Source organism: Stigmatopora nigra, chromosome 19, assembly GCF_051989575.1.
Source record: "Stigmatopora nigra isolate UIUO_SnigA chromosome 19, RoL_Snig_1.1, whole genome shotgun sequence".
NCBI classification, from domain to species: Eukaryota; Metazoa; Chordata; class Actinopteri; order Syngnathiformes; family Syngnathidae; genus Stigmatopora; species Stigmatopora nigra.
Window position 1 is genome coordinate 2,208,098 of NC_135526.1, and position 24,232 is coordinate 2,232,329.

At 42.3% G+C, this 24,232-nt stretch overlaps 3 protein-coding genes across 3 annotated transcripts; all 3 read left to right on the forward strand.

Annotated features, from left to right (window-relative positions):
* Window positions 1-17: 17 nt before the first annotated feature.
* nhp2 (NHP2 ribonucleoprotein homolog (yeast)) lies at window positions 18-1,520 on the forward strand. Its single transcript, XM_077740746.1, has 4 exons — window positions 18-370; window positions 738-807; window positions 947-1,052; window positions 1,129-1,520. The coding sequence occupies exons 1-4, from the start codon at window positions 154-156 to the stop codon at window positions 1,252-1,254; spliced, it is 519 nt and encodes a 172-aa protein (XP_077596872.1). The 5' UTR covers window positions 18-153; the 3' UTR covers window positions 1,255-1,520.
* Window positions 1,521-6,572: 5,052 nt separating this feature from the next.
* mtmr4 (myotubularin related protein 4) lies at window positions 6,573-19,194 on the forward strand. The gene is made up of 18 exons (XM_077740792.1): window positions 6,573-7,096; window positions 9,746-9,835; window positions 10,943-11,059; window positions 11,945-12,027; window positions 12,172-12,338; window positions 12,479-12,575; window positions 12,766-12,879; window positions 12,949-13,148; window positions 13,239-13,367; window positions 13,485-13,596; window positions 14,443-14,638; window positions 14,756-14,941; window positions 15,133-15,303; window positions 15,422-15,576; window positions 15,669-16,965; window positions 17,056-17,166; window positions 17,246-17,334; window positions 17,963-19,194. The coding sequence occupies exons 1-18, from the start codon at window positions 7,052-7,054 to the stop codon at window positions 18,138-18,140; spliced, it is 3,537 nt and encodes a 1,178-aa protein (XP_077596918.1). The 5' UTR covers window positions 6,573-7,051; the 3' UTR covers window positions 18,141-19,194.
* Window positions 19,195-20,145: 951 nt separating this feature from the next.
* Window positions 20,146-23,999, forward strand: ca4a (carbonic anhydrase IV a). The gene is made up of 8 exons (XM_077741352.1): window positions 20,146-20,331; window positions 21,939-21,983; window positions 22,053-22,217; window positions 22,275-22,420; window positions 22,501-22,593; window positions 22,672-22,738; window positions 22,818-22,981; window positions 23,071-23,999. Exons 1-8 carry the CDS (start codon window positions 20,178-20,180, stop codon window positions 23,239-23,241), a joined length of 1,005 nt encoding a protein of 334 aa, XP_077597478.1. The 5' UTR covers window positions 20,146-20,177; the 3' UTR covers window positions 23,242-23,999.
* The last annotated feature ends 233 nt before the right edge of the window (window positions 24,000-24,232 follow it).

Sequence of the window (24,232 nt, forward strand, 5' to 3'; positions counted from 1 at the left end):
TACACTCAGGTCCACAGGAAGGCGCTGTGTTCATTTTAAACAGCACGTTTTTAGACGAACAAGAAGCCACAACACATGTGTGCAGCGTTGTACGATTAGCAAAGCTTCGTTTTCATAGCCAAAACCCCACTTCATTATTTTCAAAACTAAACCATGACGAAGTCGAAGAAGGTAAAGTCGGCTCCCGTCGACGAGGTCGAAGCCGAAGTCAAAGTCGAAGCCGAAGACGAAGTCGAAGTCAAAGTCGAAGCCGATGCTGAAGCTAGTCATGGGAGATCTTACCAGGAGTTGATAGCCAACGTGAACGCCATCGCGCAGCCTCTCGCCACCAGAAAACTCAGCAAGAGAATCTACAAATGCGTCAAAAAGGGTAAAATGACCATTTGAAGTGATGATTTACTCAATTCTTTATTTAACTTACAAAGCTCCATAATTCCAAGAAAATGCTAAAAACGTTCATAAACTAACCAGAGTTGCTTTCAAAGGTAACTGTTTTACACCGATCAGTCATTTTTGCGTATTACTACTCAAACTAAACGTCCAATCCAATACCTTTTAATTCACACCGACCACCATTGACGGTGAGGGACGTCCAATCCAATCGTACGATTCTAGGCTAAAATGGCTTGGACGTTTATCTCGTCAATGGCATGGAAACATGATGATTTGCCAATGTGGCTAAGCTCAACTTTTTTCAAAGTTGAAAATGCATTTGATTGTGTTTTGTGCCTTTACAGCTTCCAGAGTGAAGAACATCCGCAGAGGGGTGAAAGAAGTTCAGAAGTTTCTTAGAAAGGGAGAGAAAGGGTAAGTCCCATTGACAATGGTGCTTTGTCTTCAGAAATTGTGTTCCAAATGTATTTTCTCCTAGAAAATAATTGAAATAGGATAGTTCAGGAGTCAAAATAGTATTTTTTTTAATTGAAGCTGTTTGTTTTTTGCACAGAATCGTGATCCTTGCAGGTGACACGCTGCCCATCGAAGTCTACTGCCACCTGCCAGTCATGTGTGAAGACAGAAGACTACCCTACGCTTACGTCCCTTCCAAAGTGGTGAGCTTTCTTAGCAGAAGAGCAATTCAACCTCTTCTTTTACAATCAAGAGGCTCATCTTTTGCCATTTGTGCAGGATTTGGGCGCAGCGGCGGGCTCCAAGAGGCCCACATGCGTGATCCTGATCAAACCTCACGAAGACTATCAAGAGGCGTACGACGAGTGCCTGGAAGAAGTGACCAACATGCCCAAACCGCTATGAGCTCTATGTGCAATGGGACACGGGACACCTACTAGGAAAATGTTGGGATATGATAAGATATTTCATTTTACAGATTAATGGTGGATACCTTTTTGTTGTACTTTGTTTTGTGTATTTTCGTACCAATATATACACACTGAAACTCCAAATGGATTAGATGTCTAGTTATACCCAAATAATGGATTTTACTCCAAGACTTTTTTTTCTTACTTGATTAAGCTGTTTGTTGAAATCCTACTGGTTTTAATTAAAAAAATGAAAATGGATATGGTCGGTACAATCATTATGATACTTTTTGTTACCAGGTTTGAACATTAAACATTTGATTCAATTGCAAATGGGAAAAATATAATTCCCAGAGACATCAGTGATTGATAATTACACATGATGTATGAAATTTAAGACAATGGAAAAAGAAACTTTGAAATCTTTATTTGTTTGTATAGTTTCTATTTGGTATGAATCTATTTTACATTTTAGCACATTGAAGACAGTAGTATATTTTGTTGTATGCGTGTCTGAGTGGAATTCAAGACCGGCGACGTGTACGTGTTTCCCGTTTCTGCCGCGCTGTGAATTTCTATTGGTCAGTTCCGAAATTCAATTGACACGCGATTGGCTGTCCTGTGGGCGTGTACGAGTCACGTGGTGTGCAATTGTGGCTTTTCATTGACCGTCGTGAATCTTCCTTCGCAATTGGGCCACGAGACCTCATTATCTCGTCCACAATTGGCTAAGGCACTTGTCATTGCACAAGAATGCGGAAGTCGTGCAGTCTACTGAGTCACCGTCGTGTCAGCTGATTCTATCAGAGTGAGTAACTAGATTTAACTTTTAAAATGATGTAACCTGGCAATAATCAATGGATCCGTGACGTTTTTTGGGATGTCTGGCATGTAAATTGAACACTTGATTAGCGATCGTCGTTGAGATCTGCGTGTCTCAAGCGTTCAGAGTATGCCGCCTCAGTCCACGATGGTACGCGGGGCCGGTAACTAGCTTGATATGCTAACGCTTGCAAACTGCCCATTTCAACCACTTTCGTTTTGACTTACAGTCCGATCGCGATTTAGTCGGTATGTGTATGCGCGTGGCATGTCCTTTCACTTTCCCTTGGCCGATCTGAAAACTTTGCACCGGGTTTTTACACGTTCACACCTGTTGTCAAACGGTGATGGCCACCCGGTGAGTGACAAGCACGGGTAACGGAATTTACTCCATTTTGCAGGAATTGTTACGTCCATCGTGAACATTCTCTCTATTTTCATACTGATCTCTGATTTAACGGCTCTGATTTTGCTACTTACATTTTGGTAGATGTTCACCTAATTAGATACTTTGCCTGATAATATTGATGATCATAATTCTATGTCTATGTATCTAAAACTGTTTGTTTTTCTGTCAGTGTTATATTACCTGATCAAAATCCGTGTGCATGAATCTATAACTATTCTAATAATTATTATGCATTCTGCGATCTAGAGCATCTATAATAGTTTTTTATATTTAACATTGTGCTAACCCACTAAAATGCAGTTAATACACATGATGTTTGGATCAATAGACTGTATGCAAATGCTTTATTCATAAAAATTGGCTCTTTTTTTTTAAATTCATATGAAGCCCTAAAATGGATACAAAATATATTTGTATGCTATGAAGGTTCAATTATTCCGGATTTAAAATGAAATTTATGAGCTAATATGTCTACTATTTATAACAAGGCTGTCAAATTCAGTTTGTTTTACAAGCCACATTAATGTCAACTAGATCTCTTAGGCTGTACAAGTTTATTTTTTGCACAAAAAGTTAACCAACTTGCTGCCATTGACACCCCTAAATGTCCCATCCATTGGAGGGGTGGGTGTGCTTTGCTCTGTAGTGCACGCAATTGATCCCACGACTCACAAATATTTCAACTTTTCCTACTTTGTGTGCTGGTTCAACTTGTCTTTCTGTGCTTGCAGCGGAGGCGGGTAAGCTATAATGCCAAGTCGTATTTCTTCTTTCACAAATCTGGCATTGAAGAGTCAGAGGGAGGCCAGAATAAGTACTAGATACAAAGAGGAGGAAGGGAGGGAGCGAGGGAGGTTTGTGAGTGAGTGAGGAGGTGTGTCATGTCCTGGATTACACTCAGTGTGTGTGTGTATGTGGGTGTGTGTGTGTGTTTGGTTGACAGCAACCAATGCTTCTTTGGCCAGCACAACTTTTAACTCCAAAAGTCAAGTTTTCAGGGCTTTCTGCCGACACACTTCAGACACTCGGCCCCTGTTCTTTTTTGCGGTAAGAAATGTTATGCTGCATTTTAGCATGGTGGCGAGTATATATTTTTTTTCCTTTTCCATTCGGTGGAGCCGTGTGTAGAAGGGGGTGTGTCTGAGGGGGAAGTGAGACGACAGCTCTGCTCTGTGAAAAATGTCGGCTTTGAATTATCCTCGTGCTTTCCCGGCGTGTTTGTTTCAATATAACGTCATGCTCATGGTACAATAAAGTCAATAGTGTTTGCGTTATGTCTGGTTGAGCATGTTACATTTTGTACTCTGGTTCACTGCAATGTAAACCAAAATATATATATAATTTAGTCTTGCAAATAGACAGTCTTGAACTACGCTTTTAAAACCCAAATAAACTGAAAATGCCATGCAATTTACAGTAATCCCTCAATTAACGCGGTTAATGTAGATCAGGTAATCGAAAAATCATGAATTAGACTCACCCATATTAAAATTTTTTTTTTTTTTTAATGTATCTTTTATTGATCTGTCCCATTTTTAAAGACAAGTATAACCTGGCCTGCACTGAAGACTTCTTAGATTACAAAAGACTTTCTTTCAAATTCAGTGGAGTGTTTCAAATTCCATTTGCAGATTCAACAGAGTGATTTTGTAAAACCTCATTTCCGGAAATCCACGTTAGCACCGAGTGCAGTTTTAGTTTGAGTGTTGGGTGTGGAGCACAAATGTGGAATTTAGACTTTCTTGGCTTCAATTTCAAACATGCGTTAACCTGCACATCTCTCTGCAGTACTCAATGTTCTATTTTACATGTATGTACTACTTGCTCACTTCACCAATGACTCATTGGAGTTTCCAGCAGCAACTTTAACCACCAAGTATTTAATTTTAGTAGTTTTTCTTCAGCACGTGTACTCAAAGTTTATTTAGATTTCTTTTTGTCTGCAGGAGTTGTCAGTGGCGAGCCCAAGCCGGTAGAACGGAGGAGAAGGCGGGCCTTGGGGAAACCACGCCTTCTGTCTTCAGCATGGTGAGCAACTAAGGAGGGATTTTTTGGTCTTAGTTTGGACCAAATTTTCCCCTTTTCTACTCTACATATTAAAAAAAATCATATTTCAGAATATGCAACCTTAAAATAGTAAGTTGCAATCCACTCTCCCACGTCAGACAAAATACTTACTAAATTAACTGATGAATTCCATACTAAATTTTCCTAATATTGTAACTTTGCAACTACAAGGCACTATCAAACATTTAATTGCTAAAACATCTGCTGTTGAAAAAATGGAAACGAAAAACAGGTGGGTAATATTTTTATAACATGCTTCCTCTTTAATAGGCAGTCCATCATAAAAAAAACAATGCATTTTTCATTCACCCTTTCCAGAAAGTAAATAGTCACCAGATGATGCACAATTATTATTATTATTTTTTTTTAAAGGCTTATCGGCTGATTTTTTTTTATGCAGCACAAATAGGAGGAGGAGGAAATGTGTCCCAATGTTCCGGTCGACTGCGTGGACTGAATGCAAATGTGCTTTGCTTTTATGGAGCACATAATCAAGCCGTTCCTTTTTAATTGACGGCCTGACCGATGAGGAAATAATGTGCCCGTCCAGGCATGTCAATTAGAGAGCACAAGCTCCAGTTTGTCCACAGTTTGCTCTTTTTACACACTTTGCAATCCCAAACTGTCATATCACCGATTGTGGTCGTTTTCCTTCTCACTTATTTTAGGACATGTCCTCTCAGGTGGGATTAGACCTTTTGCTCCATTGGTAATTGGATCCTTTTAATCCCGTCTTGTCCAGCAGCGATTAATTGCTTTCCAGCTTTTTCACCGAGACAATAAGAGAAGTATTGAGTTCGTATTGTTTTCCACTCGTGCTGCCTTATGTTGAAATGGATAATATCAGCATGGAAGTGTTGGACAATGGGGTTATTTTATCCTTCCTTGGGAGTTAGAATGTATGATAGGTAACATGACCCTTGAGTATTTAGTGGAAGGGAGTTTGCTTTGCTTTGATGGACCATGAGTTGATTCTGTGTTTGCTATTGTGTATTTTGGAGGCGAGTAGTTCATTGGAGGTCATTGGGGTAGATTTTGCACCAAAAAAAGTAATGTAGGACCACATGTCGTTCTTTTTTAAGGGTAATAGCTTACTAGGAACTGGTCTTCCTTGTTGACTAAGTGTAGTGCCGCCTTTTGTTTTAAATGCTCTACTGGTTTTAACCTCCTGCTCAGTTATGGAATCATTAAATTGGGTGACCTAGTTTTTTTTTTTTTTTTTGTAAATCTTTTGCCAAATTTTTGGATGAGTTTCCAGATTGGTGGACTTTGCAACAATACCTAATTGAATTCAAGCAAAGTCACCTTTCTTATTGAAAATTCTCATTTTTATATTGTAAACAGTAGAAGTGCTAAAATTAGCAATTTGCCACAACCTTTTTCAATAGTGTAGAGTCACGGCTTGGGCGTCTACTCATGAAGAATTCCTTTTGAAATTCATTGCAGAAGGACGAGTAGTGCCAGCTGGCAAATGGAACGGAAAGAGTTAACGGTCCGTATTTCCTTGGTATGGCACGCATAGGACATGTACTGCATTTGTGTTCGTGTCATAAAGCACAAGGTAGGAACCGCTGAAATAGGTTGACCTTGAGAAAAAAATGGCTGAAAGTAGAATGAGCTATTGTAGTTGTCAGTCACACTCCAAGTTAGGGGACACGATGTGGTCTGTCTGTCTGTCTGTCTGTAGAATGCTGTGTCACTGGAGCTCTCCGCATCGTCCCTTTGCTCAGCAACCCCTCCCTTTCCGTTCCGCCCGCCGCAACGCAATTCATTTCTCTCTCCCCATCACCTAGACGTCCAATCCGTTTGAACGCGAATCTCTACAAATCGCCCGCCCCTCCTCTTTCAAACGGATTGGACCTCTCCCGGCGACCGAGTCCTTTCCAATTCACGGTAGAACGACGCGATTGGACGCCGCGTGGCGGTGGTATAGGCGTCCGAGCATCTCGACGCCCAGGGAGCGGCGTGTCGGAGATGTCGGTGAAGGGTGAATCGGGAGGGAGTGGGGGAGGGAGGAGGACGGAGATGAGAGCAGAGGGATGTTGATGGTAATGCAGAGGGCGGGGCTTAACTGGCATCTCGCAGGCGCTCTCATCTCAGCCTCTCCTCGTGCGTTTTTTGCCTCTCTTACTACAGCACGGCGTGCATCTTCCTGCAGTCATTTCAACGTATTTTTTGTTTTTGAGCTCATATTGTGGATTGATACTGTTTTGGGTGGGGTTGGTGTTTTTTTTTATTTTAATAGACGTCCTATCAGCTGGGTAGCACATGGTCATGAGGGGGGTGCGGTGGATTCCCGAAGGAAGAGCCGGCGTGCTGTAACGTGGAAATTCTTAGGAAGCCGCGGTGGAATAGCTGGGGAGGGGAGGCCCGCGGGAAGGTGAGCGGATAAAGGGCTAAAGAGGATCTTCTCCTGGAGAAGAATGACGGCGCCGGCTCCTCGTGCCGTCGTCGTGCCGCGTGTCCTCCCAGATCAGCCCCGCGGTACCTCGACATGAGCATTGCGGGACGGGCATCCTGCTCCATGCTCAATTGCTTTGTAAGTTCAATGGATTTTATTTCCATTTATTTGGGGTGGATTTTGATGAAGTGGTTGTAGATGGAAAGATATAGCTCAGCCTAACTTGATGCTAGGCCTGCCTGCCTGCCAATCACTGATGGGGAGGGGGTCGGTGGGGCTGCTTGATACACGTGAGCGCTGCAGTTATTGAGTAACCAATGCAGACCGGTGGAAAATGTTATTTTAGATGGAAGTCATGACCAGTCGCTATGGGGTTTTTGGGCTGTGGTTCCGATGCCGGTTGCTTGCCGATTCTGATTGGGTAACGGGAGCTCACCGGTTCACATACGTGTTGCTCTCTTGGATTTTAGTGCTGGTTTTTGTTCTCTGCAGTGTCAGGATGTACCTAACTATTAATCCATAATGGAGGCATGTGACTCGTTTTTGGTCAATTACAAAAAAAAAGTTGTCTTTCATATCACTTATTAGAATTTGACTCCTTGGTCAGTTTGTTTGTTTAAGTTCAATTCCGCTTCCTATTGTTTTTCTGAGCATCTGTGAGTCACGTTCTATTGATTTGTGTATTTACTTTTGTTGATTTTTAGGCCATGCTGAACCCCAATAACACTTAAAAAATCAGTCAGATTATGTGAATGAGTTCATGTTAGTTTTCCTGCGACTGGATTCACAAATTCAATTATCTAGTGCTGTTACCCTCTCGATTCGAAAGAATTGGACATTTCGTAGCAAACTTCTCAATTCTAAATTCATAGTAGGTTCCTAACAAGATTTGCCAATAGCCATTTCAAATTCAAAGAGAATAATTGTTTTATCTCATTCATTTTAATTTAAAATAAATAATGAAGCTTAAAATATGACATTAAGGCAAATTAATTCACAAATCTGTGATTGCTGTAAAACATATTCCCCCCAGTGCTTTTGACTCATAAATTAATAAATTGCAATGTCAGACCCTCAAGAACAGCAATGCTTATTTCCTCCAAGCTAAATCACAGAAAATAATCGTTAACTACAAATGTCCTTGATTATTGTCAGACTAACACAAATGATGAATGCTATTGTTCATCATAACTCACAGCAATACTAGTCTATAAAGTGATATACTTGATTATTTAAGGTTATATCTGTTCCCACACACGAGTAGCCATTTTATTTCTTTATTTTATGATGCTTTTTGGAGTGTCTGCAGTCCTGCTGACTCATCAGTTCTTCTTCCATGTCACTGCCTGTGCATTTTATTATCCGAGGCCTTCTGGAATTAAGACCAAGCATATTTCTCTTATCGTCCTCACCTTTGACTGATGCTATAAAATAGCTCAGTTCACTTTTCCCACAATGTGTTTAGAGTATAAAAAATTCTCAGTGAGCCATTGAAATATTCCTAGTTTTCCCAGACATTGCACCGAATCTGAATTGTTTGGATCTTACTTTCCGATTTTAGCACCCCACTTTCAGCAATGCCTACGAATACCCACTAGTTCAAGTTATGAGACTAATTGGACAGAATGTTCAGTACACTGCGATCTATGAAATATTTATATTGCCTGAGAAAGGGATGGGCGGAGGGGTACATTTGGAAACATTTGTCATGCTCCGGTGTCTTTTGCTCTTGACCCATTGGTGTCGTCTCCAGCAAGGCCTTTTTTTCTCGAAAAAAAAAAGAATCCAAATGCTTTAACATCAAGTGATTGCTGTTGCCATGACAACTACACACTTGTTCTTGGAGCTTGTGCAAGATTTTTTTTTGGTTTTGTCTTTCCTGTGCATGGATTAATATCTTTTTGTCATATCTTGATTTATCTGCGACATTACACTCAGACTACTATCATCTTATGAAGACTAAAAATGTGTTCTTAAATATGAAATGTATTTTTTTTAAAGTGGCTGTCAGGTTCAGCACTTTCATTTTGCACTTGGAACACAGCAGGGGGGAGGAGGCTTTGCTGGCTAAGAGCGGTGACGAAGCAAAAAAAAAAATTAAAAAAACTTGAGCTCAGGCCAGCTGTGCTGCTCCTTATCTTAAAATCTTGTCCTACTGAAGCGCCTGATCTCTCCTTTTAATTGTTCCCTAGAACTTAACTACACCCTGCATGATATGTCATTATTAAATTTTATAGATTAAAGGTCACCCTAAGAGAATATAATAAAAGCTGCCCTGGAAAAAAAAGAACAACTCATGTTGTGCAGACCAGACAAGATTGATCATCCTGGCCTTCGATCGAACACGACTCCGTCTAATAACTACCATTGCACTAAATTGCCTTATCTTCCATAGCATGTTACCTCAATGTTGTACTCCAATACAACCTTGTAGCCCTATTTGAACAGTTTTTCTGTTCATCTGATGACATCCATTATCTGTACCGCTTATCCTCGCCAGGATCGCAGACGTGCTCAAGCTTATCCCACAAGGTGGCAAAAACAATGACTTTTTGCCAGTAACCTATTTTGTTGTAGATGACATCTTTCATGCAGAGTTAAGGGTTTGACGTCGATTCATGGCGATCTCACACTGTTTAATTTGACTCCATTGGTGATGCAGTTTGGGTTTATTGTCCTTTTTTATTATAAAAAAAGTTAGTAGTTTAGTTAGTAGACCCTATAGTCTGATTTGATCTCCTAAATGCATCATAATCTTGACAGAATGATTTAAACTGTTAATTACAGGGTGAAGAGGGGCCTCCCAGTCTGGAGTACATCAAGGCCAAGGACCTCTTCCCCCAGAAGGAGCTGGTGAAGGAAGATGAAAGTCTTCAGGTAAATGGAACCGACCGTGTTTGGCCATCCTTTGGCAAATATTACTTTCTATAAGTATAGCCCACTCAGTGAGCTCTTTTGACCTTCATTCCAGTCCATTAAAAATGATTAAAAGGCACATATGCACACAGACTAGGTTTTTTTCCCCCCATGCCACGCCCATCCACCAAGCTCAGCTGAGAAATCTTGCGCAAGACGTTGCATCAAAAGCAGGTTCAAACATGGCAGTTCACCTTGATTTTTGCAGGCAATCCCCTCCACTACATATATCGCTTAACACCTTTTTTTTTGCTGCGATGCATGCATGCATTCATGCATGCGTGTGCACACTGGCACGTTCTCATTGGCCGGCCTCCTCAACCGGAAGTCACGACTCACACGCGGTTGTTATTCATAAGCCTCCTCTTGCTGGCTTGCTGGCTTCTAGTCTCACTCTACCTTTCTCTAAATTATTACTGCTGGTGAAGTCCCGTGGAGGACATGTGACACCGTCTTTTGCTCTCTCGCGGGCTCTCCGTGAGTCATGCAGCTACTTTTGGAGTGCAGCTGCTTGGTTGCTGTTTGGCAGTACAATATGTTAACTATGGCATGATATTTTTGGTTTTTGGTCGCTGGGTGGCGCACTGACTTAAAGCCCCTCATTCTTTTTTTCTATTAATAATAATAATAAAATAATAAATTGAACAACAATCCCTATGTGTTCTACTACGCTCCTCCACTGCATGACCATCTAATGTGCTTTACCAATAGCCAAACTGCAAGGCACGGTTTGCAATCTGTCCTCCGGAAATCATGTTAGTTTAGGAAGATAATCATGCAAGCTGTGATGTGTGCAAAGAGGTCACGTAAATCAAGACTAAATGGTTGAAGCATCTACCCGGATTAAACACGCATGGTACATTGCTTGCTTTTATAGTTCAGGTGAATGGAAATCACTTCATCTCTATACTCATCAACATTAGGCAAACAATTACAGGATTAATAAATCTACTGCAGCACAATATTTCACACTAACATGTATGTACTAGTCACCTTGTGTATAGGGAATAGATCTTCTATCATTGATACTATTTGTGTTTCTGCAATTTGTGTGTTGTTTCCTTACAGATCCCCTTCCCAGTTCTTCAGGGGGAAGGTGTGGAGTATCTCGGCCAAGCTGATGAGGCTGTCATTGCCATTTCCAACTACAGGCTCCATATCAAGTTCAAGGAGTCTGTCATCAATGTAAATATTACAAAAAACATAGTCGCTCTAAGCGAACAAGTGGAGTACTTCTCAAAAGGGCTCATTTCTGATCCATCTGATGTTTTATTCTGACACTTGAGAGTACAAAAAAGTATTCCCAGGTTATCCTCATTCTTTCGAGCTGTTTTCTTGCCCTTTTGCGTCTGTCCATGTTTGTCTTTCCCTCCATGATTTCAATTTAGCACGGTTATTTGTTCACATCTCAGCTACTTTATCTGACATCCATCAAACTCATGTTTTCTCCCTTTTAAACTCATTCACTGCTACACTTTCAGTACTATAGAAAATACACAAAAATATACATCCATTTTCCCTAGACATCCAGGTGACATTCAACACTTTGCCTGTCACTGATATGACTAGAATTGAATTACTCATCATATGGCAGTGAGTGAGTTGACTTGTCATTCCTTATTTTTCCCTGCTTTTAATTATTTTTCCCATTTCCTCCTCCTCTGTGTGCGTTCCATGTTGTCGCTGTGCTTTAGACCTACCCAGATGTGGACAATGAAATATCTGTGAGTACCTCGTGTTAAAAGATGTTAAAAGACAGCCCGGACACATCGCATTTTATGTCCGTATAGAAACGCCATGGTAAACTTTCCTGTCACCCTGCTCAGTTGGTTCTCATGCTGCGGTAACACGTTTGGCACAGTGCGAGCATCTGATTTGTTAATATGGCATATTTAACCTTTTAATAATGCAGATACTTCTAGGGATCAAATCAGGTTGGTAGTCGTGAGGTTTTTTTGGAAGGAAGCTTTGAGCCTTCTAAGCATGGATTGGTCTATCCTAGACCCGAAAGTGATCACTGCAATCTTTTCCGTCAGGCTAATCATATTTCCTCTCTGTTTCCCCCTTTAGGTGCCCCTCAGGTTGATCGAGAGCGTAGAGAGCCGGGATATGGGTCAGCTGCACATTATTTGCAAAGACTCCAAAGTTGTCAGGTAAAAAGAAGTGGGAAAATTAGACCAATAAAAGCTTGTTATTGGATTTTGAACGTGCGCTAAGCTGCCACTTTCTATCGATGAATTAGGCAGTTAAGTGCTATGATTATCCTCATGAATGGTTGTTTTAATTTTGTATCCTAGATGCCATTTTATGACATTCAAGCAGTGTCAGGAGTGGGTCAAGCGTCTAAGCAGGGCTATTGCTCACCCGTCACGCTTAGAAGACCTCTTCGCTCTGGCCTATCACGCGTGGTGTTTGGGAGGCAGCGCTGACGATGAAGACCACCATGTTCATCTGTGTCGCCCAGGTTTGTACTATGAATAGCCACTTTGTTCTACTCACACAAATCTGACTTGTGATTTAGTATCTTTTTTACAGACCTTTTGAAAGTGCTTTGTTATATATTTATTTTACTAAAGTGTATGCCCTTGTTCTTTTTGTCTGGAGGTGATCATGTGCGTCAGAGAATGGAAATGGAGGTCAAAAGGATGGGATTTGACACGCAAAACATCTGGAGGGTTTCGGCTATAAATTGTAACTATAAGTACGTCATGTAAATTGTACTTTAAATTGCTTGGCAATTGATTAGAGTTTGGTGATTGACATTTATTGCACGAATACTATTTTCTACAAACATTCTAATTTTTAAACCTTGTTGGGATAAGATAATTTATAGGTACCAAGAATTCATGTTTCTACCACTTACTTCAAGTTACACTCTGTTTTCTCTCCAGGCTTTGCTCCAGTTACCCACAGAAGCTTTTGGTTCCAATATGGATAACTGACAAGGAACTAGAGAGTGTAGCCTCATTTAGATCCTGGAAGAGGATTCCAGTGGTGGTCTACAGGTATGCCAGTTATTTGAATTTTTTTAGTGAATACCATTTTCTAAGGCTGATTTTGTTTTTTTTTTCCAGACACCAGAAAAACGGGGCGGTGATCGCACGCTGCAGCCAGCCGGAGATCAGCTGGTGGGGCTGGAGGAATACGGATGATGAATACCTGGTGACATCTATTGCCAAAGCGTGTCAAATGGACATGGCAGCCAAGGGTTCCTGTGGTGGAGCCGTCTGCCAACAACGTGGAGAAGCTCATGACTCATCTGATAGTGATTTTGGTAAAATGTCGACATTAAAACTCGCACATTTTTAATGAAATTAGATTTTTTGGTTTTCATATGATTTTTATTTTTATTTATTTTTGACAGACTCCTCACTGACCGGCAGCTCGGTCTGCGATGACAACACGGTACCCCAGAAACTGCTTATTTTGGATGCTCGCTCTTATACTGCTGCAGTGGCCAATCGTGCAAAAGGCGGGGGCTGCGAGTGTGAAGGTGAGTAACTATTACTTCAGCTTTTATTCAGTATACAGTAGTTTTCCCAATTTTTGAAGTATCCCATTATTTTTGAAAGGTAAATGCTTTACATAACAGCCTGATTTTGTGTTTTAGAGTACTACCCAAACTGTGAGGTGATGTTTATGGGAATGGCCAACATTCACGCCATACGCAATAGTTTTCAAGCCCTGAGGACTGTCTGCAGTCAGATACCCGATCCTGGAAAGTAAGTGGATGCCTTTGACCTTTTTCCCCGTGTGTGTGGTGTCCCCTTGACCCCCTCCTCCCCCGGTCATGCTCTCACCCCACAAATGCTCTTAAGTTGCAAGAGATGAGGAAGCTGCCCCAGGTTCAGTCTCATTCCTGCTGAGTGGGCCAGCTGTCTGTCTGGTTACCCAGACATTGGCGCCATTTATCATGCTTGTTTACTTCAATTCTCTTCTACTCTTCTGGATATATTTTTTTATATGTAAGATTACTGTTGGTGAACAGAAAATGTAGTAAATATTATATACATGCGTGGTTAAAAAAACTTGCATTGTTATCTTGAGATTTTTGAGTACAATTGCAAAATAATTTCATTTCGTTTATCCTTTTAATGTGAGATTAGATTAGATTACATTAAACTCCGTAAATCCCATACTGAAGTATGCTATTGTGTTTATAGTAAACCCATTTGGATCAACCTGTTTCAGACTAGAACTTAAATCCAGATCACCTTCTATTTTGACTTCTGCCTACTTAACAGAAGTCCTGTTTACTTAAAATGCAGAATTTTGCTACTTCAACATAAACACTCATACATAAATTCTGCTTTACATGAATTCAGCCTACTTAAACCTGAGCTTCAGTTGTTACTTGACGTTTTATTGAATTTCTCTACTGTTTCATGTGTGCATGTTCTATGAATATCAAATACTTACATGTGTATATACATATACTTTGTATGTACATCTATACTACATACATTATAGGTTTTATATTTCATCTTTTAATCAAGTATGATTAGGTCCTGAATATTTTTGATGAAGTACCCTTATCTTGGAAAGTAATGTTTTTTTTCCCCCCCTAGCTGGCTTTCAGCACTGGAGAGCACCCGTTGGCTGCAACACCTATCTGTCATGTTAAAAGCAGCCACGCTGGTGTGTTCCTCCGTGGAGAGAGAAAGTCGTCCCGTTCTCGTGCACTGCTCAGACGGATGGGACCGCACGCCGCAGATCGTCGCCTTAGCCAAGATACTCTTGGATCCCTACTACCGGACACTTGAGGTGCCTTACTTTTGTCTAAAACCACACACACACACAAAAACGAAGTACACATGCTCGGTCATGTCTTTCCACGTGATCACAACCGCACCCTTTAAATGATAAACTGTTGATTTGCAGGGTTTCCAGTTGCTAGTGGAGACGGATTGGTTGGACTATGGTCACAAGTTTGGGGACCGCTGCGGCCACCAGGAGAACACGGACGACGTGAGCGAACAGTGTCCTGTCTTTTTGCAGTGGCTGGACTGCGTTCACCAGCTTCTCAAACAATTCCCATGCCTGTTTGAGTTCAATGAGGCCTTCTTGGTGGGTACCCGTCATGCACCTTTTTTTACCCTCTTATGTCATTCAGTGTCGCGAATAAACAAATGGGTGTGTGTATATACACTCAGGATTAATTCTGACACTGACTGATTGGCAGACTAGTTTTAGAGTGAACTTTTCAACTTGGTTATCAATACAAACAAGTTGTTGATCTTTCTGATGCAATTCTTCAGGTCAAGTTGGTGCAACATACATATTCGTGTTTGTATGGCACTTTCCTGTGTAACAATGCTCGCGAGAGGGACGCCAGGAACATTTACAAACGCACTTGCTCCGTCTGGTCCTTACTACGCACGGGAAACAAGAACTTTCAGAACTTTCTCTACATCCCAAGTCAGGATATGGTTAGTCAGTTTTTTTGTTGTTGGCTTAGATATGTGAAATTCTGCTCCCTGTTGGTTTTGAGTGGAATGTGATGCTGGCTTTCATTTATTTCCTCCTGTTTTTGTTTTTTTCTGCAAGGTGCTGCAGCCTGTCTGCCACACACGAGCACTGCAGTTGTGGACGGCAGTCTACCTTCCCACAACTTCTCCTTGCACTGCTGTGGACGACTCCATGGAACTGTATTTGTCCCCGAGTGTGACGGGGGATGAACTTGCTTCCCGCTCCCTTGATCGGTACTTTTTTTTTTTTCCAAGCACAGGAAAGTGGACCCTGCTTTGAGTTAATTAAATATGGATGTTTTTTTTTGTGTGATGTCCATTTATAGACTTCCCAAAACCCGCTCCATGGACAATCTCCTATCAGCTTTTGAGAACGGAACGCCCATGACGCGGACATCCAGTGACCCCAACCTAAACAAGCACTGCCAGGAAGATCGCCCCGTCTTGGAGGCGTCACCCGGCCTTGATAGTACTTCTCTCCACGGCACTGAGGAGTTGGCATCCGACGACTCTGACCCGAACCCCCCCAATCTTCGTCTTCCTTCAGACGGTCCCGAATGTTGCGAGGATGCAACGGAGGAGGAGCCCTGTCTCACCACCCAGCCTCTGCCATCCCTTCCTCTTCCTCCTGCCCCCATTCATTTTGACATCAATCCCACTCCTCCCCAACCATCACTACATGGCACCATGGCCTGTCTTACAACCCCTCCAACGGAGGCTGAGAGCTCCAATAAAATTACTGAAAGCACCCCACCTGAACCGGAGTTGGTTTCGCCACCAAACCTCGACGGCCCTCCCCCCGCCGCCTCCATACTCGCCAGTCAGGAAATCATCATCTCTGCACTTGCGGACCTCCAGGCTCCGAACCTTCCGAGGCCTCTCCTTCCCCTGGAGGACTCCACCGAGACTTTGGTAGACGAAGCCGATCTTGGTGTGGGTGCTCCTCCTTTGAGTGCTATCGCTAACGGCGAGCAGCAGAAGGGGACGATGACGCCGCCTCGCAACGAAGAATCTACGGATGCCCAAGCGATTCCGACTACAGACTGCGGCCAGGCGGCTGACGACCAAGAGGTCTCCCGGAGCCCCCTGACAGAAATGTCCTTGATGGGCCCGCACTGGGAGAGCGTCCAAGGCCTGATGCGCTCCGCCTGCAACGGCCGCTACTCTGCACGCTCACTCCAGAGCCGGCGGCTGGCCTACAAGCTCCTGCGTTCACACGGCCTGACCCTTGGCGCATCACAATGTTGCCGCAAAGAAGCGCCTACTTGCCCCGGCAGTCCCCCGCGGCCCGGGTGGCCATCGGCCAAGCCCACAGCACTCTCTGTCAACCCACCCGTCATCAACAACTGCTCGCCAGCATGCCACCAGCTCCCTCCGGTATCGTACGCCCCGCCCTCGGCCTGCGGCTCCCCCCTGCCGCCGCACGCCCCGGCGTACTTGGACGACGACGGGTTGCCAGTGCCCGTGGACGCCGTGCAGCAGAGGCTGCGGCAGATCGAAGCGGGCTACAAACAAGAAGTGGAGGTGCTGCGACAACAAGTACGGCAGCTGCGGATGAGACTGGAGAGTAAACAGTACGGAACGCCTCCTTCGGAGCCGGATGTCGACTATGAGGACGATATCGTGAGTAGTTTTGAATCCCGCTTTGGTTATTTCTTGTGAAATTTGGCAAAGACTTTTCCTCATCTCACCCATGCCTCGCTTTGCTTTCAGACCTGTTTACGAGAATCGGACAACAGTCCCGAGGAAGACTCCCTGTCCACACAGAGTGAGGATCGACTGTCCGAAGGCAGCTGGGATCGAGTGGACAGCAAGGACACTGAGGTTGGTGTGCTCTTCTGTCTTTTTACCCCCTTTCAACTAGGCCTATATTGTCACCTTTCAATAACCACGTGTCTTTTAGGTCACGAGGTGGGTGCCTGACCACATGGCTTCTCATTGTTTCAACTGTGACTGCGAGTTCTGGATAGCCAAGAGGCGTCACCACTGCAGGTAGGAAGTTTTCCTTTCACACAAAAATGATCTCAAGAATAGAACAAAAAAACACTAATCTCGATACGTTCCCTGATTAAAATCAGTGGCGTGGTTTCCTTATTCTTTTCAGTGGACTTTTTTAAACATGGAAAACAGGATCCTGCCATAAAAAATCGTATCCTAAGTATATAGGTTATATGTTGAACTCATTGGCTGCATTGATGAAGTTAGACTTGCAATCCATTTTGACAGGGAGACCCAATCATTGAACATTTAGGCATTCATAGTTAGTTTGGAAAATAAATCCTAGCCTGTTTTTCCAGTTCTGATGAGTTGCTTTACCAGTATTGTTGTCAATAGCAGGCCATGGGTTAAATTCCTTTAAATTAAAAAAAGAAATACACCAACTAGAATGCTATAGTTTTCATAACTTTAATATGTAAAAATCATGATTGAAAATTAAACAATACAAGTACCATCTTTTTCCATTTATGTGTATATATATGGATTTTGCAGGGTAGTGATGGCCATAAATATGCAAAAATTCCAGTAATCATACTTGCCATTACATTTTTACAAAGCACCTTAAGTAGTACATAACATAAGAGCACAATTATTGATGGTATGGTCTCTGTTCTCCCCACAGAAACTGTGGCAACGTATTCTGCAAAGACTGTTGTCACTTGAAGCTTCCCATCCCGGACCAGCAGCTTTACGACCCGGTTCTGGTGTGCAACACCTGCCACGACCTGCTCCTGGAGTCTCGAACCCGCGAGATCCGCAGCCAGCAGTTCAAAAAGGCCATCGCCACCGCTTCCAGTTGAGCGGAGCGTCTCCCGTAGCTCGGACCGCCTCTGACGACTCTCGTTCGGCGTCGCCCAAAAACCCGCTGTGCGTTTTCGGCCGCCAGGAGTCGCCGTCTGGAGCGCGTGGCGGCCATCCAGAAGCGTCCTCGGACTGTAGGCGTTTTGCGGCCAGGTGCGTTTTTTAGCGGCACCTCCTTTCCGAGGCCACCCGGTTGGTGTACCCAACGCCGGCCCGCACTCTCCATATAGATGCCGCGGAGAAGGACAGCGGTCGGATGCCGACCGACCTTTTTTTGGAAGGTTTTTGGACCTGCGGAAAGAAAGGAAATGCTGCTATTGTATCTGAAAAGTCTAATTTTGTATTCTTATTTTGTGCACAGCTACGTGTCGTCGTGTTTCGAAGGGATTTCCGAGAGACCAAACGTGAACGAAAAAGGGAGACGACGTTCGTGTCTTTTTGAATGTAAAACCGTTGAACGGGGGAAGTTGCTACCTGAGGAGGCGTGTGAGGACATGGTGACATGTTTCTGGTGGGATGTCAATCTGGCTATTTCTGGGAAATGACTGAGAATTTTTTTCAACAGGGTCTGACATACCTCTAAAATAAATATTTAAAATAAAAGACCATTGTCCTCATGATTGGCAGTTAGTGGAAGAAGGAAAAAAATGGTACAAATGGTTCTTTTTTGTCCCTTAAAAGAGGTCAGCCATAGTTTCCCCATTTCCAACATACTTGTTTGTGTCTACTGGGTGTTCAATTGTGCCATACTTGTTTATTTGTCAATGTTTTTCTTTCCAATAGTTGGCAGCCGGATGGCGGCTTTGTTTCAGCTGCTAAAGAGTAACGTTGATTTCACTGGACGATCTGATCCGGCTAAATGAGCTCATTTGGATTTTTCCTTCGGAGGGTAAAATTGAGCTTTTTTAACCCTCGTCGCAACTGTAACATACGTAATGATCTTGGTTCAATGGTGGTGGCTAAAAGCGGTTGTTTAATTCCGAAATAACTGTTGTAAAGAATTGCACTGTAAACGTTCATTCGCATTGGCCCAGATAAAAGTGATATATATATGACTAAGCTGTTTCCAATTCTTATTTTGCGCTTTTTGTGCTTAAACATTTTTATCATTGGCAGGTACCTGATACACTTTAACTGGATTTGTGAATTTTGCTGTCGGAGATCCCGCTTTGAATGGATTGGACGTCTACCACAACTGATTGGATCACTACAAGGTTATATTATTGCAGGAGGAGCAAAAAATTACTATAATTGGTGAATAATAACTAACTATCATCTATTTTGAACTGTATTAACTTAATTCAAGGTTAAAGATGCACACTGTTTTCTACTCTTAAACAAAAGTATTCAGATTAACAATTTAAGTCATTGTGACGAGCTTACTGGAATATTATAGATTCAAATTTCCTATTATAGTTTTGATGTAACTTCTATCTTGGCCACCAAGAGGCAGCCTTGACTCAATCTAAATCAGGATGCCTAAAAATGTACTTGGCGAAAGTCACTTATACTTAAAGGATGATTTCATCTGATAGTGACTTTATAAGCAATATTTCCTAGTTTAACAGCTTTACCAAAACTTCAGAATAATATAATCAATAAAAATCCAATTCACTTACACACAGGGTTTAGGTATTCAGTTGTGGTTTCATTACTGCTGACTACAATAGACGTCCAATCCATTTTGACAGGACAGCTGGTAATCTGTCGCAGTCACTTGGGAATTTAACAACTATTTGTTCAATGTGTTATTTTCTGCCTCATGTTTTAACCCTATATTTAACATGCCTGAATTTTGACTGATATTTTATTCTTGTAAAAATGGACATCATGACCATTACAGGTACAGAGTTTTAAGAATTGAATGATGTTGCCATTTGCTTTGAATGACTGTATATTTGCAGGAAATGAACTCACCACTGCACTCCAGGACGTAAAGATGCTGATTGGGAGGGGTGCCTGTGAAGATCCACCACAGAGGATGCCCATGGAAGAAGGAAGGAGGAGGAAGGAGGAGCCTCTTGTGTGGCACCCTGATGGGCAAGTATAAGAAAGAGCTCCCTGTAAGAATGCCACCACGAGCAAGTCATTACATTGCCTTCAACATGCAGCAGCTGCAGCAGCATCTCACCTTGGTGGCCGTCCTCCTCATGGTATCTTCCTCCTGGAGACTCTGCGCCGGAGCTGCTGGTGAGTCAAACCCGTTCACTCCTACATGAAAAAAAGGGTATTTCAGATTAAAATGTTTCATTATCTGGCCATTAAATTTAATTATAGATTTTTTTTTTGGGAATCGACATGAGTGAAACACTGATTTTCTTGTTAAAGTTCATTTTTAGTGTTTTAGGGAGGACATTTTCAAGGAGAATATTTTTTTTATAGGATTTTTTAAAAATATGTATGGTACACCTGTCCTGGTGCAGTGAGGGTAGCTTAATACTGAGGTTCTTATTTATTTTTTTCCTCTCGCTCTCTCTCTCTACTGAATGTGTGTTGCACCTGCGCGTGAGCCAATGACGCGTTTGCGTCTTTTCTGCGGCAGAACCTTCTCATGAATTCCACCTCCAATTTGACACCATGTCTCCAATATCCAGATCTAACCTGGCGATTGGATTGAAAAAGACCAATTCAATATTCAAGACTTGTCGTAAATTGTCGTTTTGGTCAATGAGAGTGATGGTCATTATATGGAAAAAGATCTTTTGATGGAGAAGCGTTAATTGCAATGTTTCAGCAACGAAAAATGGAATACAGATTTTGCACTGGAGGGTGCGGACAGGGATTTGATTGGCTCAACTCAAAAATGTTTAATTTCAAGGCACTATAGTGAATCATTATTTTTTACTGATAAATTGTTTTAACCCTTGGTATGGCACGTGACTATTTTAGTCATTCCTAAAACTATTATTGTATATTTTTGGGGGGTTTAAAATGTTTACAATTCTATATATAAATTAGTAAGATCAAAATGACTTAAAGCAGAAATAGACTATAACAATGTAAATATATTTTCTGATAGTATTTGACAAACACAAAAACATAATTGTTATTTTTTGAATAAGTACAATAGCATTGAATACAAATCTTGTACTTTTAACACTACTTATACAGTCTAATTTTCCTATTTTTTTTGCCTTCAAATTCCAGCTGAGCATCCCTCATTGTTCAAAAGTTGCCACTCCAACATAAAAATTCTCCCAACTGGAACAACTCCAAGTGGATCAGAACCGAGGCAATTGAAAATTAAAAATAAAATCAGTCACAATGCAAACACTCTCTAGTAAAATAAAGCCAGATAAGATCGCATTGAGAACTAGACCGGCTTGACATGAATGACAATGGCTGCCACAAGGACAAGTGTTAGTGGGACGTTTGTTATTTTTTTAGTAACCATTATTGTGCAGGAGTCACAGGAAAAAGTTCACATGGCAAAGACTTCCTTCTCCGAGGCTTGGGAGAAGCCTTCATGCAATTCTAATAACAGAACGGGAAACGCTATTATTTTTTTCAATGGCGGGAGTGTTTTTCGTCAATATTTGATGGCTCAGATAGCGGCACATATTTGTCTGGGAGAATGGAAAGGCAACGTGCGCTCCGATTGTGAAATATTAATAAACTTCAGTGTCGTACCGTGTGAGAACGTGTCTCCACTCGTGTAAAAGATTGAATCTCGTGTTTATTCTGGTAGGAAGGAAAGATATATTTGAGTGTAACAACAGCGTTGCTTAAAAATAGAATCTTACTTGACTATTTTCAACACTCAAATGGATTTTCTGTCTTTTTTTTTTTTCTTAAAGATTGGTGCTATCAATCCCAGTTCACCTGCGACCACCAGTGTAATGGTAAGTCGGTGTCTGAAGGATTTTTCGACATTTCGCCGTAGTGCGATTTTCAGCATCTGGTTTTTCTAGGTCCAGACAAGTGGAACCACGCCAATGGCGCCTGCGCTGGGAAATCCCAATCGCCCATCAACGTGGTTACCAAGAAGACTTTGAAAGACGAGCGTCTGACCCCATTGGTGTTCGCTAACTACCAGCAGATCTTCCGAGGGACCATCAAAAACAACGGCCATTCGGGTGAGTGAGCAAATCTGGGCGAATTGGGGGCCACAATTCTAATTTTGTCTTTTCCAGTTCAAGTGGGAGTTCCTCACCTGAGCACCATCTCGGGGGGAGGTCTGACCAGCACCTACAAGGCAGTCCAGTTCCACCTGCACTGGGGTACTGATGGCGGACCGGGCTCGGAACACACCATTGACGGAGAGCAGTATCCAATGGAGGTAGGAACTGGTTTCTTACTGGTATTTTTCTGGAGTTGACTTAATAGAAAACTCATCAAATGCAACTTTCTTTGACGCAGCTGCACATTGTGCACATGAAGCATCACTACACCGATCTGATCACGGCGTTAGCCGACCCAGAAGGCGTCGCCGTCCTCGGCTTTTTCTACCAGGTAACTACATCCCACCGTCTGCTTTTCCGCCAAAGTGTCAATTCCGTCCAAGTAAAATCCCTCCCATCTACTTTCAAGGTGTCCAACAGTGCCAACCGAAAATACGACCCCATCATCAACGCTCTGCGGAGCATCAAAACAACAAGTAAGCGCTGCAGTTCTCCATCAAAACATCCAAAAAATGGCTGCAGTCTTCTTATTGTGCATCCTTTATTTATTTTTAGACGCCAATACATCTCTTCCTCCAATCTCCTTGGCGCAACTTATCCCAGCTGAGCACAACCTGACAAATTTCTACCGCTACAAAGGATCTCTGACCACTCCAGGCTGCACTGAGGCCGTGGTTTGGACCTTGTTTGAAAACCCCATCTCTCTCAGCATTGAACAGGTAGGAAATGAAGGCAAAACGCCAACAAAAAATGCATTTTTGCTCATTTTTGTGGCCGATTTTTAAACTCTCCCCCTTTTCTCCAACAGCTCCGGGCCTTTTCTGACCTCAAGTTCCACGACGGAAAGGCGATGGTAGGGACTTTCCGGCCGGTGCAACCTCTCAATGGGCGTCAGGTGTTTCGATCTGGAGGTGGAGTGGCGGCACTTAGCTCTGCCCTTCTCCTGGTCACCTTGGCGACTGCCTTGGGCTTCCATTAACCACCCGCGCTGCGACACTCGTCAACATTGAACATCCCCCTCCTGATTTTTGTGACACTATCACAAAATGGTCAAAGTGTGTGCATGACTCACCTGGTGGCTCTGTCTCCTTTGCAACACATTCAAAGAACACCTTCAAAGTACACCTTGGAGTGGATGAGGGTTGATCAGCATGGATATGTTGTAAAACTGTAGGTCATATGTCCTCATGAAGGTGCAATGAAGTAAACCACAAACACCACCTGGAACAATATTAGACAAGGTTAGTATCATGATGCTTGATTAACCCAAAAACACACCAACAGCACGCGGCTATAAATAGCACATCTGAGCTCCGTTACAAAGTCAATCAAGTCAATATTTAGCTCCTCCTACATTACCTGACTCTGGCCCAGTCAGGTGTTGACCTCATGACTAAACAATTTATTTTTTTGTGACTGCGACTAAGTTGCGATGCACTGAATGCCACAGACTGTGAATTCCGCCATCTTCAAGCCACATTTTGTGTTATGACCAATGAAGCGGTCTATTTTTTTTATTCCATCGTTCCATGAGGCATTAATGTATATTTCTATGCTGTTTTCATGCACATAATGTATTTTATGCACTGAATGTGTTCACTGATATGAAATGTGCAATGATCGCTATTATTTATGTATTGAAAATAGTCCTGTGTATCAAGTTGTGTGCGTTTAACTATACCGACATGTGACATCTGTCGTGTAAAGAGTGTTGAACAATAAACAACATTTTTAATAGATGGGCTCCTTGTCAGTTACATCCAATTAGCTTAACGATCTCGTAATTCAAATCCTTTTTTTTGACAAGAACAAATGAAAGTGAATAATACTACTGCAAGACCTTTGAGAGTGGTGGTCCAGTGGGTAAGTCATCAGTCTCTTGCTTCTGAGGTCCTGGGTTCAAATCCTAATGCTTGCAAACATTTTCCCACTATTATTCAGGTAAATGAAGGGGATAAAAGTGCAAGTAC